Here is a 17572-nt window from a genome sequence, read left to right on the forward strand (position 1 = left end):
CTGTGGATGTTGTGGACCAGCTGCCTCAAGTTCCTGCCACCAGAACTTCCCCATTGGAACAAGCTGTGCACCCAAACTGTGAGCCAAAATAAAACTTCCTTTCTTTAGATTGCATGCTGGCTAGTTTTCTGTGAACTTGACACAAGCTATAGTCATCAGAGAGGAAATAACCTCAACTAAGAAAATTCCTCCATAGAATTATGCTGCAGGCAAGCCTGTAGGGCATTTTTAAAATCAGAGGTTGATGGGGGAGGGACCAGCCTATTGTGGGTGGTCCCACCTATGCAGGTGGGCCTAGGTTCTATAAGAAAGCAGGGCAAGCAAACCAGTATGGTCAAGTCAGTGTGTAGTACCCATCCATGGCCTCTGGGTCAGCTCCTGTCTTCAGGTTCCTACCCTGTTTGAGTTCCTGTCCTAACTTCTTTCAGTCATGGACTTTAATCTTTCTTTTGGTCATGGTGTTTCTTCACAGAAATAGAAACCCTTAAGACAGAAGTTGGTACCAGGAGAGCTGGGTATTGCTGTGACAGACATGACCATGTTGTTTTGGGGAGGATTGTGGAACGACTTTGGAACTTTGGACAAGAGAAGTCACTAAGTGCTCAAAGCTTGGTGAGCAGTTTTGTGGAACCTTAGAAGCTAAGAGTGTTGAGAACAATGCAGATGATGGAGGCCTGGCTTGGGAAGTTCCAGAGAGAAGCTTGAAAATTACTTAAAGATTATCTGGCATGTCGCATTTTTGGAATTGTGAATTAATATTCTGTGGTCCTGGAAGCTGGGGCTAAAGAATTGGTGGTGATTAACCAGAAACCAGAGCCATTGAAGTAAACGTTTGCTTTCCTAGGACAATCGATGCTGATAGGCTAGGGCTGAGAAGTTAGCAGTGATTAAAAAGAGACCAGCATCTCTGAGGTGAAATCTTCTGAGAAGTGTTTTCTGAGAGTTAGCACATAGAAGTTGGGTTGTATGTTGTGCTGACAGCCGGAATTTGTTAGTGTTTGAGAGTCTCACGGGTGGAAATGGTTTCAAAGGCATGAAGGCAGGGATCATGAAGAACAGCTGAGGCTTGGCACTGTGCAAGACCACAAGAGGCCATTGGTCAAGGTGCAGCCTCAGTAGCAGATGAAGGCCCAGGATTAAAGGGGTCCTGGAGAAAGGTTCAAACTGGGCACCATGAATAGAGTCCAAGAGAGGCTATTGGTGGAAATGCAGGTCAGCTGCAGTAAGACCCCAGCATTTTGGAGATACCATTGTCTTGGGTTGAACACCAAGAGTAGAGAAGTGGTGGATTGGAGCTTGCCCAGCCTTAGAAGACAAGCTCTGTGTGCTGCAAAGGGCAGAGCTGGAGAAGTGACCCAAGCCTCTTGGAGTAGCCTAGAAGATCGTGAGTGAATCCTGGATGGTGACCACTGAGTTTACAGGATTGGAGTTTGGTTTTGCCTTGTTCAGATTGTGACTGTGTCCTGCTTTTTCCCTCTTGAAGTAAGAAAGCATTTCATTTATTTTTGATTTTACTGGAGCCTTTATAAGCTTTTAAAAAAGATTTTAGAGTTTTATGGAGACTTTGGGCTTCAAAAGTCTTTTTGATACTTTTGGATACTTTTTTAAGAGGCAACTTTTAAAGTGTTTGAATTTCTAAGGCTTTGGGACTTTTTAACTTGTTAAAATGTTTCATATTGTAATGTCTTTTTGCTTGTTTTTGTTTTTTGATACAGAGTTTCTCTCTGTAGCACTGGCTGACCTGGAACTTGCTCTGTAGACCAGGTGGCCTGGAATTCAGCGATCCATTTACTCTGCCTCAAGAGTGTTGGGATTAAAGAAGTTGTACCATCACCGTATGTAATGTTGGTAATGAGCAACAACAAAAAAAAAAGCACACAAAAAAGCTGTGTTTATGTGTCAAGCTGAGAGGGGGGTCAGTTGTGCTGGGTAGTTTTATATCAACTTGACACAAACTAAAGTCTTCTGAGAGGAGGGAACCTCAATTGAGAAACCACCTCCATAAGATCAGGCTGCAGACAGGCCTGTAGAGCATTTTCTTAATTAGAGATGAGTGGGGGAGGGCCAGCCCATTGTGGTGGGCTATAAGAAAGCAGGCTGAGCAGCCAGTGAGTAGCACTCCTCCATGGCATCTGTGAGCTCCTGCCTCCAGGTTTCTGCCCTGTTTGAGATCCTGTCCTGACTTAACTTCAGTGGTCATGGTGTAACCCTAGCTAATTTGTCAAGTCATTTTGTCCCAACAAGAAGAAGAAGAAGAAGAAGAAGAAGAAGAAGAAGAAGAAGAAGAAGAAGAAGAAGAAGAAGAAGAAGAAGAAGGAGGAGGAAGGAGGAGGAAGGAGGAGGAAGGAGGAGGAAGGAGGAGGAAGGAGGAGGAAGGAGGAGGAAGGAGGAGGAAGGAGGAGGAAGGAGGAGGAAGGAGGAGGAAGGAGGAGGAAGGAGGAGGAAGGAGGAGGAAGAAGGAGGAAGAAGGAGGAAGAAGGAGGAAGAAGGAGGAAGAAGGAGGAAGAAGGAGGAAGAAGGAGGAAGAAGGAGGAAGAAGGAGGAAGAAGGAGGAAGAAGGAGGAAGAAGGAGGAAGAAGGAGGAAGAAGGAGGAAGAAGGAGGAAGAAGGAGGAAGAAGGAGGAAGAAGGAGGAAGAAGGAGGAAGAAGGAGGAAGAAGGAGGAAGAAGGAGGAAGAAGGAAGAAGAAGGAAGAAGAAGGAAGAAGAAGGAAGAAGAAGGAAGAAGAAGGAAGAAGAAGGAAGAAGAAGGAAGAAGAAGGAAGAAGAAGGAAGAAAGAAAATAGCTACTAAATCGCAAAACAAACCAACTTTAAAAGCAAATGGTATTGGAAATGGAGAGTTAATTCTCACAGTGAGGATGGCAGGGCTGCTCTTGTTCCCCTGTTGGAAGACTTAGATGTGGAGTTGACCTTGGCCGGTGGAGAGTGCACAGTGAGAACTGCGCTGCTGTAAATGTTAGCAGCACTCAGAGAGGTCTGATGCTCACACTCTGAGAGCTACATGGTCACCAAGACCAACTGAGGGAGGACGGAATCATGCATCCTGTGGTGCTCCCTTTCTCACCTCTTGTGCTCTGAGCCACAAAGGACTCTGCTCTGTTTGAACCTTAGGGAATTAAGTGCTTGCAACTGTCCCATTGTGCTCCCTAAGGAGATGAGGCACTTTCAGAGAGCAGCTCCCTTGTGATTTGTGGATTGCTCTGTGGTATTTTAATTGGAGGCTTTGAGGATGTCTTACAAAAGTTCTTAAAATATTTATGTTCATTAGTGAAAGCTCATAAATTGATATAACTAAAATTTAATTCTAACAAATATAAATCATTTTATATCATTGATTTGCAACTCACATGTGTCATGTGTTTGTGTGGCTTTTTTTGGGGGGGGGGCAGAGTTTCCCTATCTTATCTACATAGCCCAGGGTGGCCCTGAATGTAATGGTCCTTTTGTCTCTGTCTCGTGTGTGCTGAGATGTCATGTTTTTTTTTATTCCATATATTTTATTGTTTGATGCTGAAATACCTTTGGTAGCTTTTAAAATTGTTTGATCTGGATTGAAAGTTAAAATACTTATCCAAGCTCAGAATTGTGTTATCTTTTCATTTGATATTATTTATCATAATTGTATATGGCATTATTTATATATGTTCGTGGGTTCTTCGAAGCTAGCCAATCTGGTTTTATTATTATCTCTTTTTAAAAAAAACACCAGTTTAGTGTGTGTGTGTGCGTGTGCGTGTGCGTGTGCGTGTGTGTGTGTGTGTGTGTGTGTGTGTGTGTGTGTGTGTGTGTGTGTATGTATGTACAGACACATGTGCACATGTGGCCAAAGGACAGTTCTGGCAGTTGTCAACAGATGTCTCTTCACCTACCATCCAGGTCTTAGGATGAACTTGCTCATCAGGGTTGGAATGCAGGGCCATATTACTGTCTTAATTGATCTTAATGATATGACAAGGATGCAGAAAAACCGGTTTCCTTCAGGCATTTTGGCATCTTTTGCTGTACTTTCAGTTTTTCAGGTCCTATGAAAGTCTTTGAGGTCTTTCTGGGGGAAAAGGTCTTGCAGCCTCATTTTAACTTCATTAAGGGTTTTTTTAAAGGCTCCATAAAACTTTACATTGTTTTTGAGTGGGTTCAGATTTGTGTGTTAGAAAATGCTACCACAAACAAAATTCCTCAGAATAGGGTAGAGCTTATAGTGGAATTCCTAATATAATTACCAAACTTTTTATTTGAGCAACTGGCCATGAAATTGGTTTATTGGAGCATAAGCATTAAAACAAAGTAAAATAGAATTGAAAAATCAGGCTGGAGGGATGGCTCAGTGGTTAAGAATGTGTCCTGAACAATCACAAGGACTTGAGTTTGAATCTCAGCCCCCCTGTACCAAGCTTGGCAGTCTTGTGCTCCCGTTGGGGCATCTCTGAGTAGGACTGACTAGGAGTGAGGGATACAGTAGCCTTGCTGGCTGCAGCCTTGCTGAGAAAACAAGAGCTCTGGGTTGAGGGGACAGGGTCCATCTCAAAGGGATTAGGTAGAGTGGTAGAGGAACTGATGCCCCCTCCTCTGGCCAATATGTGCACTCACATGCCTGCCTGTGTACAATCTGTACACATATATGTGCAACCTCCCCCCCCCCCAAGAAACAGTTTCTAAACCATAACAAAATCAAGAGTGTATTGCTGGTCAGGTTTGGTGGTGCACTCAGAAGGCAGAGGCAACCAGATCTCTGAATTTGAAGTTAGCTTGGTCTGTATAGTGAGTTCCAGGCCAGCAGGAGCGAGCTGGTAAGACTCTGTCTCAAAAAGCGGAATGGGAGTGGTAGGGGCATTACATACAATAGGGCATATTTTGTGATGGCTTTGCTTCAGAAGAAGATACATACATTTGTATAGACTTATATACAAGACTTATAAGACTTGTATATGTCTTAGGCATAAGGTGTGTTCCTTACCTCTGGTCACAGCAGAAGATGGCCGTGAAAGCACTGACCTCCAGCCTTGCTGATCCCCCTCTGTTGTCTTGCAGCTTTTGTTACCTTGTTGAATGGGGAGCAAGCGCAGAGTGCGATTCAGAGGTTTCATCAGTTTTCTTTCCGAGGCAGAGAGTTGACAGTGCAGCTGCAGCCCACAGACGCTCTCCTGTGCATCACCAACCTGCCCGTCTCCTTCACCTTAGAAGAGTTTGAAGAACTTGTCCGTGCCTATGGCAACATCGAGAGGTGTTTTTTGGTCTACAGTGAAGTTACTGGCCACTCCAAAGGCTACGGGTTTGTGGAGTACATGAAGAAGGACTTTGCTGCCAAGGCCAGACTGGAGCTTCTGGGCAGGCAGATGGGAGCCTCTGCACTCTTTGCACAGTGGATGGATGTTAATCTCCTGGCCTCGGAGCTCATCCACTCTAAGTGCCTTTGCATAGACAAACTCCCCAGTGACTACAGCGATTCAGAAGAGCTCTTGCAACTTTTTTCTGGTATCCATAAACCTGTGTTTTGCCAGGTATGTATTTTTAAGAGCTGATTTGAGAGACTTAAAAAAATAGCTGCATTCATATCTAATCAATGCCTATATCTATATCCTGCTAATCTGTTGTATCCATTGGAACATCACGGTGGCAGTTTGATTCTGCTTCTGTCTCTAATGAGGACTCTAAAGAGATTTTAAGTCATTCCCTTCTGTTGATGGGCCAAACTCGGTGGCTTTGGTTCACTCGTCTGACAACTCCATTGCTTACTCCCTTCTCATTCCCTGCAGTTGTTCATCCATTAACCCATTGTTTTTTCCAAGTTCACATTCACCACTGCCTCTGGGCTGGGCCAGTGCCAGGTTCTATCAGAAATGAGGAGGGTAGAGCACTGTATTCCCAGTGCTTCACTGCCAGGGACCAGCCTCAGCTTGGGGGGGGGGGGCGTCCTGAGGAAGGGGTGTTTGGGAGCGGGGAAAGAACAACTTGAAATTAGTTGTGGGTACAAGCTTGTATTCTGCTCAAGACAGCTCTTCAGGGCTCTCCAGACAGCTCAGCTCTGGCTAGAAAAATTCTAGGTTTTCCAACCAAAGTCAGAAATCCAGCTAGAGAAAGTCTAAAATAGCTGTGTTCTCTCTCTAAGCAATTCTCTCTGGGCCCCTCTCTCTTGAAGTCAAAAGCCCAGTTTTTTATTTTCATATCAATTCTGTTATTTGCTTCAGGTTCCCTCTTATTATTCCTTGAATCAGCATTTTTTGACCTTTGCCCCTTGATTCTTAGGAAAAGACACCAAGTAACAAATGAGTTCAGACATCTGTCTGACCTTGTAAGCATAGACAATAAGTTACCTGGGTGGGATCTCAGTCTGAGATCAACATTCTCACTATGCCTGGGCCTTAAATCTCTGTTTCAGGCTGACCTTGAACTCAGGAATCTGTCTGCCTTTGTAAGTGCAAACAATAAACATAGCTGGATGGGATCTTGCTCCCATCACCACTCCCCAGATCACCACTCCCCAGATCTCTTCTCCTTCCTTAATATCTTTTGACAAGCTGTCTCATAGTGCAGCTGCCTTTTTTTTTTTTTTTAGGTCCATGATACCCCTCATATAGTTCATATTGCATCCTTATATTTTACGTAGTTGAGAAATCCTGTTCTTACATTTTTGAACGCATGTTTTCAGAGTTCTTTCCCACAGACTTAAAGGTTATCCTGAAGGTCACAGTGTTTACCATTTTATTAAGGGCATTGGACAACCTTCACCTCCCAGCTGTCTCTGATAATCATGGAGTCATTAACCTTGGCAGAGAGGACATTCCCTGATAATCTTACCCAGGAGAATATTACCCGAAGGAGGAACATAAACTAAACTATGTACATTATTATATCAACAAATCTTATGTCTAGCAACTATCAGCATTTATGGAGGCCCATGCCCAGCTATCTCTGCTCCAGGGGTGGAAACTGTATCACCTGTACCTTCTGCATGGCCATGCAGCACTGTGACAGTTTTGTAGGGGGGAGAGTGACAAGTGAATAAATATTTGCCAGTCCTCTACTGAAGAGTGACTTACTGGAGAATAGCAAACTGGGATAAAGGTTAAGGTGAATGCCTACTTCTCTCTGAATGGGATTGTGGTGGGGGAGGCATGCAGAGAAGATCCTGGCCATACTGGTGAGGATTTCCAAGCACCTTATAGTAACTGCATCCTAATAACTGCACAGAGACGTGCTGTGTAACGCCTCACCTTGCAGCTTTCTGACAGCAATAGACTAGTTCTCTCTGCTTCCTTCATGGCCTCCTTTTTGCCCCTCCCTTCAAGTCCATGTTTCCTGTCTTATCTCCTTCCCTTTTCTCCTCTCACCCAACAGTTGTCAGATTTATTGCAGTAAAATTTTAGAATTTGATTGTGTATGTATGCATATAATGTACAAGTGTATGTTTAAATGGACAGATAAAGTTACATGCATTTGTTTTGCCTAGCATGTTGCTGTGAAGTATGCACCCATGGAAGGGAGCCTAAAGCCAGAAGACTGAACAAGCATTATCTCACAGAGTTGCCATCTTCTGTGATGGGAGCACTTGAGATCCACTCTCAGAATGCCTTAGAAATACAGTATATCGTATATCATTAATTATAATGGAGGATCTCCTGAACTTAGGTTTTCCTAGCTAATGTAAATTTTATACGTTGTAACAAACCTTTCCACTGGTGAATGCCAGTCTGCTTCCTACTTTCTGGAAGATAGTCCTTTCCAGATTTTGCGTGTGAATGAGATTAGGCGGCAGTATGCATATTTTAGAGTTTAGTATGAATGGCTCCATCTTGCTGTTTCTCACATCTTTGCTCCTCGAGTCCCAGTAGTAAAACATTAAAGAAACCATCTAAGACTTGTATAAAATTAGAATATTTTGTAACAAACCTTTGAACCAGCCTGCTCAGTTACTGGAAGCAGATTGGTCTAGTGATGCTCTGATATTGTTGAATACTAAGAGTTACATAATGCTGTTCTCCTGTGTCTCTCCTTCCTTCTCCATGGCGTATCAGAGGCCTCTAGAGCACATGTGAGGGGTAAAGCCATGCACCTGAACTCTGAGCCCAAGAGTCAGCAGGAACCGTACACATCACCTTGTCTAGCTGTACAGTGGTAAACTCTGTTTCTACTGTTCTGATGAGTGATCCTTAGCTCCTGCCAAATTCTTCAAAAGAATGGAAACTTCTTTGTATAGTTCTGGTATTGAGCTGAATGTGCACTCCAACCCTGCTGATGTGGTTTTAAGGAGCTTTGTGTAGGAAGCCTTCAGGTGGAATGATTTAGGCAAGAGTGGATGTCATCCCACTGAAACAACTTGAGAAGTGGTTTTAAAGCTTCAGAAGTATATTAAGATGGCACCACCGTAGCTCCTTGCCCCTGGGTCTGTCACGTTCAGGCTCTTGTCCCTGGTAAGCGATCAGAGGGTGCACCGGAGACACAAACTCTTGCAGTCAAAGGACCAGAGGGACATCTGGCTTCAGCAGCTCTGATCTGAAGGTCTGGTTTCAATTATAGGAGGAATTGAGTTCTTAGAGGAATACTTGGAAGAGGTAGGTATTTTTCTTTTGCCCTACACATTTGGAAAGTTTTTTGGAGAAAAATATAATTTAGGAGAGTTTAAAGGAGAAAAATATTGAAGAGAAAAATGGAAACTTGGCTTAAGTATACCAATGAAGTAAAAGTTAAGCTGTTTGTTTGGTGAGTTGGTTGGTTGGTTGTGAGATAGGGTTTCTCTGTGTAGCCCTGGATGTCCTGGAACTCACAGAGGTTCACCTGCCTCCACCTCCCAAGTGCTGGGCTTAAAGTCATGCACCACCCCCTCCTGACAAAAGTTAAGCTTTTACAATAAAGATACAAAAATACTGTCAAGGACTCAGCAAGTATTTATTTGTAATATTAACATGAGCTATAAAACCTGCATAATAGGATTGTGTGCTTGTGACTTCTCAAAGATGCAAGTTTGATTTTGTCACCTCTGTCACCATGGAGTATGTAAGCCTATTAAGATCCTTCAGATGTGTTTGAATCTCAGAACTGTGTGGTAGTGATGTATTCCTTCTTCCCTCTGCTCTTCATGCAAGGCTGTAGAGCCAGGACTTTACTGTCATCTTGTAGACTCCTGCGGATAGGTGACAGAAATAGACCCAGGTCCATGTGTGGCAGCTCGTTAGCCTACACTCGAAAGGGAAGGCTGTGTGCTACCAATGATGGAGTACCAAACCTAGGCATGGGTTTCATTAATAACATTTTTTTTTAGTTTGACCAGATTCCATAGATTTGCTTAATATGTTGAAATAGAAGTTGACTCTGGCTCCTCCCACCTGTCTTCATTTGATAACACCATTTTTTACTGGTATATAAATAATCAGCGTTTCATGAATCTGGTATCATGTTTTGAAGAAAGCATTAATATAATTATGTAGCTATCTTTTCTATTATTTGCTAATTGTGTATATATTTTGTAATAAGTGGGAGACTGTTGACTGTTAAATTAGAAGATGAAAAAAATTGGATTGAAATCCTTACTTTTGAGAACAACTGTGTCTAAGCCAGTTGGAGAAGAAATTTAATAGTGTCACCAGTATAGGCTGAGGGCCTAGCTGTTGAATTTGGAAATGATTACTTGTAAACAAATGATCATAAATCAACTTCAGGATCTCTCTCTTTTTTTTTTTTTTAATGTGCCGTGTGGTATCAGCTTGCACAGGATGAAGGAAGTCACGGTGGTGGCTTTGCAGTGGTTGAATATAGCACTGCGGAACACGCTGAGGAGGTTCAGCAGGTGGCAGATGGCATTACCATCCAGGGGAGCCAAGTTCAACTGTCCTTCTGTGCCCCAGGAGCACCAGGGCGAAGCACTCTAGCAGTCCTCATAGCGGCTCAGCGCGCGGTGAGTGGCTTGCTGCGTAGGCAACCTGGAGCCTACCTTAGCCTTCCAAGCCTAGCTACAGTTAGTAGTCATTCCCCGTGTTGTGGACATTTACATACGCTAAAGATGTTCATGTTTTTAAAATAATAAGGGTGTATTTTTTAAAAAGCTGGTCAGGCGGTATAAGTCAAACCAAGCCAGAAGTTGAGAGAGCGAGAGGGAATTTATGAAGACATATGTAGTCGCCTTGAGTCATTTGGGCACAGATGAGCAATGTATGTGTTTATGTGTGGAAGCCCAAGGCTGTGTCAGGATTTTCCTGATCACTCTCTACTTTATTTATGGAAGCAAGACTCTTCACTGAATCCAGAGCTCACCCATTCCAGCGAGTCTGTCTAGCCAGCCTGCCCTTGGGCTTCCTGTCTGCTTCCCAAGTGCTGGTATGACGGTCGGCAATCACGCCTGCCTTGCTTTTACATGGGTTCTGGGGCCCAAGGTTTGGTCTTTATACTACAGGTGCTTTATCTCCCCAGCCACTATCCACAGAAATTTTTGAAAGAATTTCATCCAGCAAAATAGTTTAGTCACTGTGAGCTTGAAGTTTCAAGTGCCATGCTGGTTTTCCCTAGAAGCTGTCATCACACAGAGTCCCACAGTGTGGTGCCCAGCTTCCGAGCTGAGGACGATGTCTGCCTCTTTTCTGCTCACGTGGTGCCTCTTTCCTGTGACTTCCTCTATGGAGGGTCCCTTAGATATGGACTATGTCCTCACAATTTTTACCTCAGTACAGTACATAGTTGATGGTTCACTGAAGGCAGGGGTGGATACTCTTTTGAGAGGACCAGAATAAACACCATGCTGAAAATGACATTTGAGTGTGACATTAAGGGACGGGTGAGGTACTGACATGTGTTGATGGGGGTGGAGGATAGGATTGCCAAGGAAATCCAGATTTTGTGTGAGACATAGTCCTATTAAAACTATTCATCGTTTATCTGAACTCTGAGTTTCACTGAACATCCTGTGTTCTTCATGAAATCTGGTGACCCTACCTACAGAGGCAGGCTGAGTAGTCACTGTTGGCTGAGCTGGATAAATGTGTGGAGAGAGGCAAGTAGTCAGGTTGACCCACATGTGTGGAGAGGTATAGCCAGGTGGTAGGTTGTGTTCACCTCTGACCCTGATCCTTTCTCTCTGTTTCCAGAGTTAGAATCCTTGGCTTCTTCCTCTCAAAGGTCACTACTTTAGCCATTTCTTTGCCATCATTAGTTTTGTCTCCTCTACTTCGTAGTGTTGCCCAGTTAGAATTGCCGAGTTGACAGTTTTCACCAGTCTAGTTCCTGACTGCTAAAGTCAGGGCACTGTGTCTTCTTGGATGTGAGACAGCTGCATGGCTTGGTGCCCCTGCAGATGAGTAACATATGGCTTCATTGCCCCCCACAGGGCTTAGCTTGTCTGTCATCCATTGTTTCCTTCTTTCCCCTGCAGCCACCTACATGCCTTGTACAAGCTCTGATCTCTGTGAGATGGCCGTGGTGCCTGTGAAGATAAGGTATTAGAGTCAGGCATCCCTCTTTCTTCCCCTCACAGTTTCCTTCTTTCCTTTTCAGCATGCATAAGCATTTCCTCAGTGCCCAGGGTGTGCATGCTCAGAGATATAAAGAATGTCCGATCCCTGTTCATAGGAAGAGCCACGCCTCCTCTTGGCCGTGTAGGGCTCCCCCGACAGTGTCCCCAGCTGGGGGCTCCTGATCTGTTTTCTCCCTGGTTTTGCCGGTTTAACTAGTGCCATCCCATCTGCCATAAATATCTTGTGTTTTTCTTAAGCAAGAACCTTAGATGACTGCTTTACAGCTACTGTTACTTTAACAGGGCCCATCGGCACCAGTTTCTAATCTTCCATCTGCTCGCCCTCCACCTCATGCAGATAGCATCCACCCCCTTCTTTGAGAAAGTTGCTCTCATGAAGGGATTTCTATGTGTGTTTATGTGTTCATCATATGTGTCCACGTGTGTGCATGGACACATGGAGGTCAAAGGTCAACTTTAGATGTCTTCCTCAATCCTCAGCCACTCTCCACCTTATTTTTCTGGGACAGGGTCTCTCACTGAACCTTGGACCTTGAGCTAAACTGCCTGGCCTGCAAACCCAGTGGATGGCTCTGGCTTCCTCCTTCCCAGCACTGGTATTACAAGTCTGTGTCATTGTTCTGAAGCTCTATGTGACAGGGACTTTACTGCCCAGGCCATCTTCCCAGCCCCAACAGGGGTCTCTTACTGTGCAGATCTGCTAAGTTCTCTGCAGCATTGGATTGTGAGATCTCGGCAACACTTAAAACCTCCTGGACTGTGAATCCTTCCCAGGCCATTCTTTTCCCCTGTCTGTTCTTGCCCAAGTTGACTGTGCCCTGACGGTTAGCATCAGCGGGTTCTGAATTCAGTTCTCTTTCTTCCCCTCATAGACTCCAATCACTTTGGTTACTACTTACTCTAATGGTAAATTCCATGCCTGTGCTGGTGGATCGGTAAATCTGTATCTCCTGTGATGGGGAAAGAATTGAGACAAGCGTTCTACTGTCAGGTTAAATCAGTAGCTCAGTTTTAGCATTTCTTTCTTTCTTTCTTTCTTTCTTTCTTTCTTTTTTTTGGGTTTTTTGGATTTGTTTTTTTTTTTTTTTTTTCAAGACAGGGTTTCTCTGTATAGGCCAGGCTGTCCTGGAACTCACTCTGTAGACCAGGCTGGCCTTGAACTCAGAAATCTGCCTGCCTCTGCCTCCCAGAGTGCTGGGATTACAGGCATACGCCACCACCGCCTGGCAGTTTTAGCATTTCTAAAGAAAATTGCCTTTCTCTTAATGCTTTCTATAGTAATGAGATATGGTCTAAAAGAAACTGAACCACAGACCCACTAGTCATCACTGGCCTTCCTCCACACCCCAAGTACAGTTGTCCCTTGTCACCTGTGTGGTCAAGGTGACCCCTCCACAGTCTCCATGCCACTCACCTTTTCTAATCCACAGGGACACACGTGTGATCCCTTTCCCCTCAGGCTGGATTACATCCCCCTCCCTCCGTGACCGTTAGGTGCATACTGAACGAGCATCTCAGTGATGCCTGAGACCTTCATAAGCAGGAAGCAAGAACAGAGTGAAAGCTTTGCTTTTTTTTTTTTAAATAAAAACTTTTAAGTGGTTAAGAATAGTGCTTTTAATGGACTCTTGGTATATGTCTTTTTATCAAGTTTCTGAAATTTGAAATTTGAAAAAAAAAAACAAGCAGGCAAAGTATTTCTGCAACAATTCAGATAAACGTGTGTGATTTTTTTTTCATCTAGATGACAGATATGATGTCTTATTTTGCTTTGTGTTGCTGTGATAAACTCCATGACCAAAAGCGAACTTGAAGAAGAAAGGGCTTCTTTGGTGTATAACTTAATCCAGCACAGAGGGAAGTCAGAGCCGGGACTCAAAGCAGGAACCTGGAGGCAGGCGCTCAAGTAGGGGCATGCATGCTTAGTGCTGTTTGCTGGCCCGCTCCCCGTGGCTTGCTCAGCCTGCTTTCTTATCCACAGAGGACCACCAGCCCAGAGGTGGTTACTGCACACAGTGGGCTGGACCCCCCTCATACGTCACTCTTTAGGAAAATGCCCTATAGACCTGCCCACAGGCCTACGAGATGGAGGTGTTTTCTTAATTGAGGCCCCTCTGCTCAGAAGACACTGGATTGTATCATGCTGATGGAAAAATTAATGCACAGGTGGTACATCACCAGGATAGATTTGTCTCATGGAAGGCATCCTTGTAGTTAAAAAATTTTAGTGTAAAAGTAATTGGTTTCGCTATGACATTTTCACACATGTATGTCATTGTATCTTACCTTCCACACACATCATGTCCCCTCTGCCTTCATCTCATTCAGTCATGTGTGATTAAATCTAGAGTCTCCATATTTGGAGTATTCCAAATACTCTGACATGCATTTGTCTTCTTCCCCCTCCCTTCAGTGTCCCCTCCCATGGCCTACCTTCTCAGCTATACCCTCATTGGTCATCCCGCCCCCAGCTCAGGCACTGTTCAATTTGACTTAATATTTTTATAGGTCATAACTTTGGAGATGTGCTCAGAAAAGGCAAGCACTTAATTTTGAAAACAAGATCACTACTTAAGTTTGGAATTAAGACAACACTATCCTCACTATCATTAAATGGCTTCCCATCTTCTCTCTCCCCTTCTCTCTATTCAAGCTCAACCTGTACAATGTAATGTGTTGAGAAGCTGAGTGTGCCTCTGTGAAGCCAGGAGACCCACCCCCTGAGGCTCTCCAGAGGGGCTCAGTGATGACCTCTGAGCTCTGTCTGTGGCGAGTTTTGTTTCTGTCTTTTCTTTCTGCGTTACCTGTGACTGCTGCACAAGATTGTCCCTTCCGTTTATGTTGTCAACATTTGATATATTCAAACTATAATGTCTTAGCATTCTAAGTTGTTGCACACTTTCTTCATTTTTATTCTGTGTGGTTTGTGTTTTCTGTTTGTCTTAAGCAGCCTTACGAAAGAGTCTTCTATTTTGTCGTTTCAAAATACCAGCTTTTGTTTTTCTCTCTGTTTCTAAATTTTCCTCTTTTGTTCATTTCTGCCTTTATCTTCATACTTTTCTCATTTCTGCTTTGAATTTTTACTTTTCCCTTTTTGTTGCTGGTGGGGTGGTGAGGTTAATTTTTTTCTGTTTCTTGATGTCAATGCTTAATTCTTATTTTCTCAGTTTATTCTGTTTTGGGACTTGACCCTTAGGTCTTATATTTGATAGATGGATACTCATATTAACACATATTATATTCATAGGTCACCAATCTTGAGGTGTGGATTTTCAGTTTTTGCAATTTATTTTACTTTATGCATATGAAGGGTTTGTTCTCTTGTATGTATATGCCCCGTGTACATTGCCTGGTCCCCAAGGAGGCCAGATGAGGGAGTCTAGAGAAGGGGAACTGGAGTTCCAGGCACTCGTGAGCCACCTTCTGGGTGGGAATCAAACCCCCATCCCGTCTCTGGGAGAGCAGACGGTGCTCTCAACCACTGAGCTGTATCTCCAGCCCCCTGTTTTATTTTCAGTTAGCGTAGAAAGAAACTACTTGTGACATTTGTATGTATATATCATTATACTGTGTTCTTATTTGCCCTGTGAGCCCTCCTCTTTTCTGACTGGCTTTGCTTCTTTCCCAAATAGTTATTCTTCTGTGTGTGTGTAGTGTGTATAATGTATGTGTATAGTGTGTATGTTGTGTGTGTGTGTGTGTGTGTGTGTAGTGTGCGTAGTATGTATGCTGTATGTGTGTTGTGTGTATGTGTGTAATGTGTGTGGTATATGTGGTGTGTGTAGTGTGTGTGTGTAGAGTGTGTGTAGTGTGTGTGTGTACTGCACCTGTGTATGGTGTGTAGTATATGTGTGGTGTGTGTAATGTGTGATGAGTAGTGTGTGTGTAGTGTGTGTAGCCTTGTGTAGTATCTATGCGTCTCTGTGTGTCTTTGTGTGTATATATATTCCATTATATTTTCCTTTTCTTTCATTTCCTTCCCCACTCTCTTTAGACATTTTTCCCCTCTCATAGTAGTATCCTATTGATTTTTATGTCATTTGTATGTTTAAGTATCTAAATCTTAATTCTGTAAGAAAATGTGTGTTATTTGTCTGAATCTGGCTTATTTTGCTTAGCATAGTTATCTCCAGTTCCATTTTTCCTGATGTCATAATGTCATTTTTCTTCATAATTTACTAAGTTTCCATTATACATACGTACTACACTTTCCTTATCCATCCCTCTGTGGCATATCTAGGTTTGTGTCATAGCTTAGCAATTGTGATTAGGAAAGCCAGTATGGATGGGTGTGCAGGCATCTCAGTGGTGCATTGACGTGGCGCTCTTCAGGTGCACACCAAGGGGTGGTGGACCTGGGCTGTGTGTTACTGCCACTTTTAGTGTTTTGAAGAATTTCTCTATATACAGATATCCAATGTGGCTTCCTCAGTTCGCACCACCCCAGCAGTGAATAAGGAAACGTTCCCTTCTCCTTCGTCTTCACCAGCAATGATAAAAGTCTTACACCAATTTCAGTTTACATATGATGGCCAAGGATATTGAACACTTAAAAAACCTTATCAGCCATTTGTATTTTTCCTTTGAGAAGTATATATTCAAATCAGGTAGCCCATTTGATGTGTGTGTGTGTGTGTGTGTAATTTTTGTAGTTCTTTATAGATTCTAGATATCACTTGTCTAATGTGTTATTAGAAACATTTCCTCATTCTGTGACATCCCATCATGCTCCTAGTTATTTCCTTAGTCTTGCAGGAATTTTTGAACTCAGTGTATTCTTGCATGTCCATTCTGGGAGCTCTGTTAATTCCTTTCCAGAAACTTCTTTCCTATGTCTATATTGTATCTTCTCTCTTTTCCCCTAACAGTGTCTGAGTTTCAGGTCTTACATTAAGGCTTTTCATCCATTTTGAGTTGATTTTGGTGCTTGCTGGAGATAAGGACATTCTTTTGCACGTGGATACCCAGTTTTCCCAACATCATTTGTACAGAACTGTCTTTTCCTTGGTGTATGTTTGCAACAGCTTTCTCAGAGGCTGTAACTCCCGGCATTGGTCTCTGGATTGTCTACTTTGTCTTGGTGTATGGCCTGTTGAATGCCAGCGCTGTGTAGCTTTGGTTACTGAGATGACCTATTGTGGTGCTCCAGTACCATGGCTTCTGCATCAGGTCATTTTGTCATTTAGCATCTTTTCTACTTATGAATTTTATGGCATTTTTTTCTCTAATTCTATGAAGAATGCCATTGGGATTTTGATGGGGAGAGCCCTGAATGTGTAGGTTGCTTCTAGTAACAATCTTACTAAATTCTGCCAGTCCACGAGCATGGAAGGTCTTTGTATCTCCTAGTGTCTTCTTCAGTTTCTTTGTTGTCTTACAGTTTCAACTTGAGGTTTATTCCTGGGTGTTTTAAAAGGTGTTTTTAATAAGATTTCTTTCCTAATTTCTTTCTTGACAAGTTTTTGACCAGTACATTAAGGTTACAGAGTTATGTATTGTGTAGCCTGCTACTTTGCTAAAGACACTTATCACATAGTTCTCTGAATTTGGAGGCTCCTAAAGAATAGAAACCATACATGCAAATAAGAACAGTTCAGCTCCTTCCTTTCGTATTTGAATCACTTTGATTTCTTGTTGCTTTAGCTAAGACTTTGGGCACTCTGCTTAAGAGTGAGTGGACACCCTGGTCAGCTGGTTTCAGAGGAAATGTTTTTGGATAGTTTTCCACGGTCAGTGTAGCAGCTGCGGGTTTCTCATATCGCCCCTATTATGTCGTAGCACATCCCTCCTGTTCCCTAGTTTCTTCAGGGCTTTTATAACTGGGATGCAGACCTGTGACTGAGGCTTTCCTGTATCAATGAGTCCTGATGTGATTTCTGTCCTAAGGTATATTTATGTATGCTGTATTATATTTCTGGATTCGCATATGCTGACCCATCCGTGCATCCCTGGAGTGAAGCTGACTCTGTCATGGTATATGATATTCTTAATGTGTTCTTGAATTTGGATTGCAGATTTTTTTTTATTGAGGGTTTTTATAGCCGTTTCTTTCAGGAGATGAGTCAGGGATTTTCTTTTTGTGCCTTGGTTTTTGTACCAGGTTAATGCTGACTG

At 43.1% G+C, this 17572-nt stretch overlaps 1 protein-coding gene and 1 non-coding gene across 3 annotated transcripts in view; one reads left to right on the top strand and one right to left on the bottom strand.

The window, feature by feature from the left end:
- The window catches only part of Raver2 (ribonucleoprotein, PTB binding 2), an 80817-nt gene that overhangs the window by 30416 nt on the left and 32829 nt on the right, over positions 1 to 17572 (top strand). For both annotated transcript variants that reach the window (XM_052176844.1, XM_052176843.1), the window contains exons 3-4: positions 5029 to 5498; positions 9698 to 9889. In XM_052176844.1, coding sequence (XP_052032804.1) covers positions 5029 to 5498; positions 9698 to 9889 — 662 coding nt within the window. The remainder of the gene's footprint in view (positions 1 to 5028; positions 5499 to 9697; positions 9890 to 17572) is intronic.
- On the bottom strand, positions 6038 to 6100 carry LOC127681875 (U7 small nuclear RNA). The gene has a single exon (XR_007977222.1). It is a non-coding gene; the product is annotated as a U7 small nuclear RNA (small nuclear RNA).

The sequence above is a fragment of the Apodemus sylvaticus genome, chromosome 3 (genome assembly GCF_947179515.1).
Source record: "Apodemus sylvaticus chromosome 3, mApoSyl1.1, whole genome shotgun sequence".
NCBI classification, from domain to species: Eukaryota; Metazoa; Chordata; class Mammalia; order Rodentia; family Muridae; genus Apodemus; species Apodemus sylvaticus.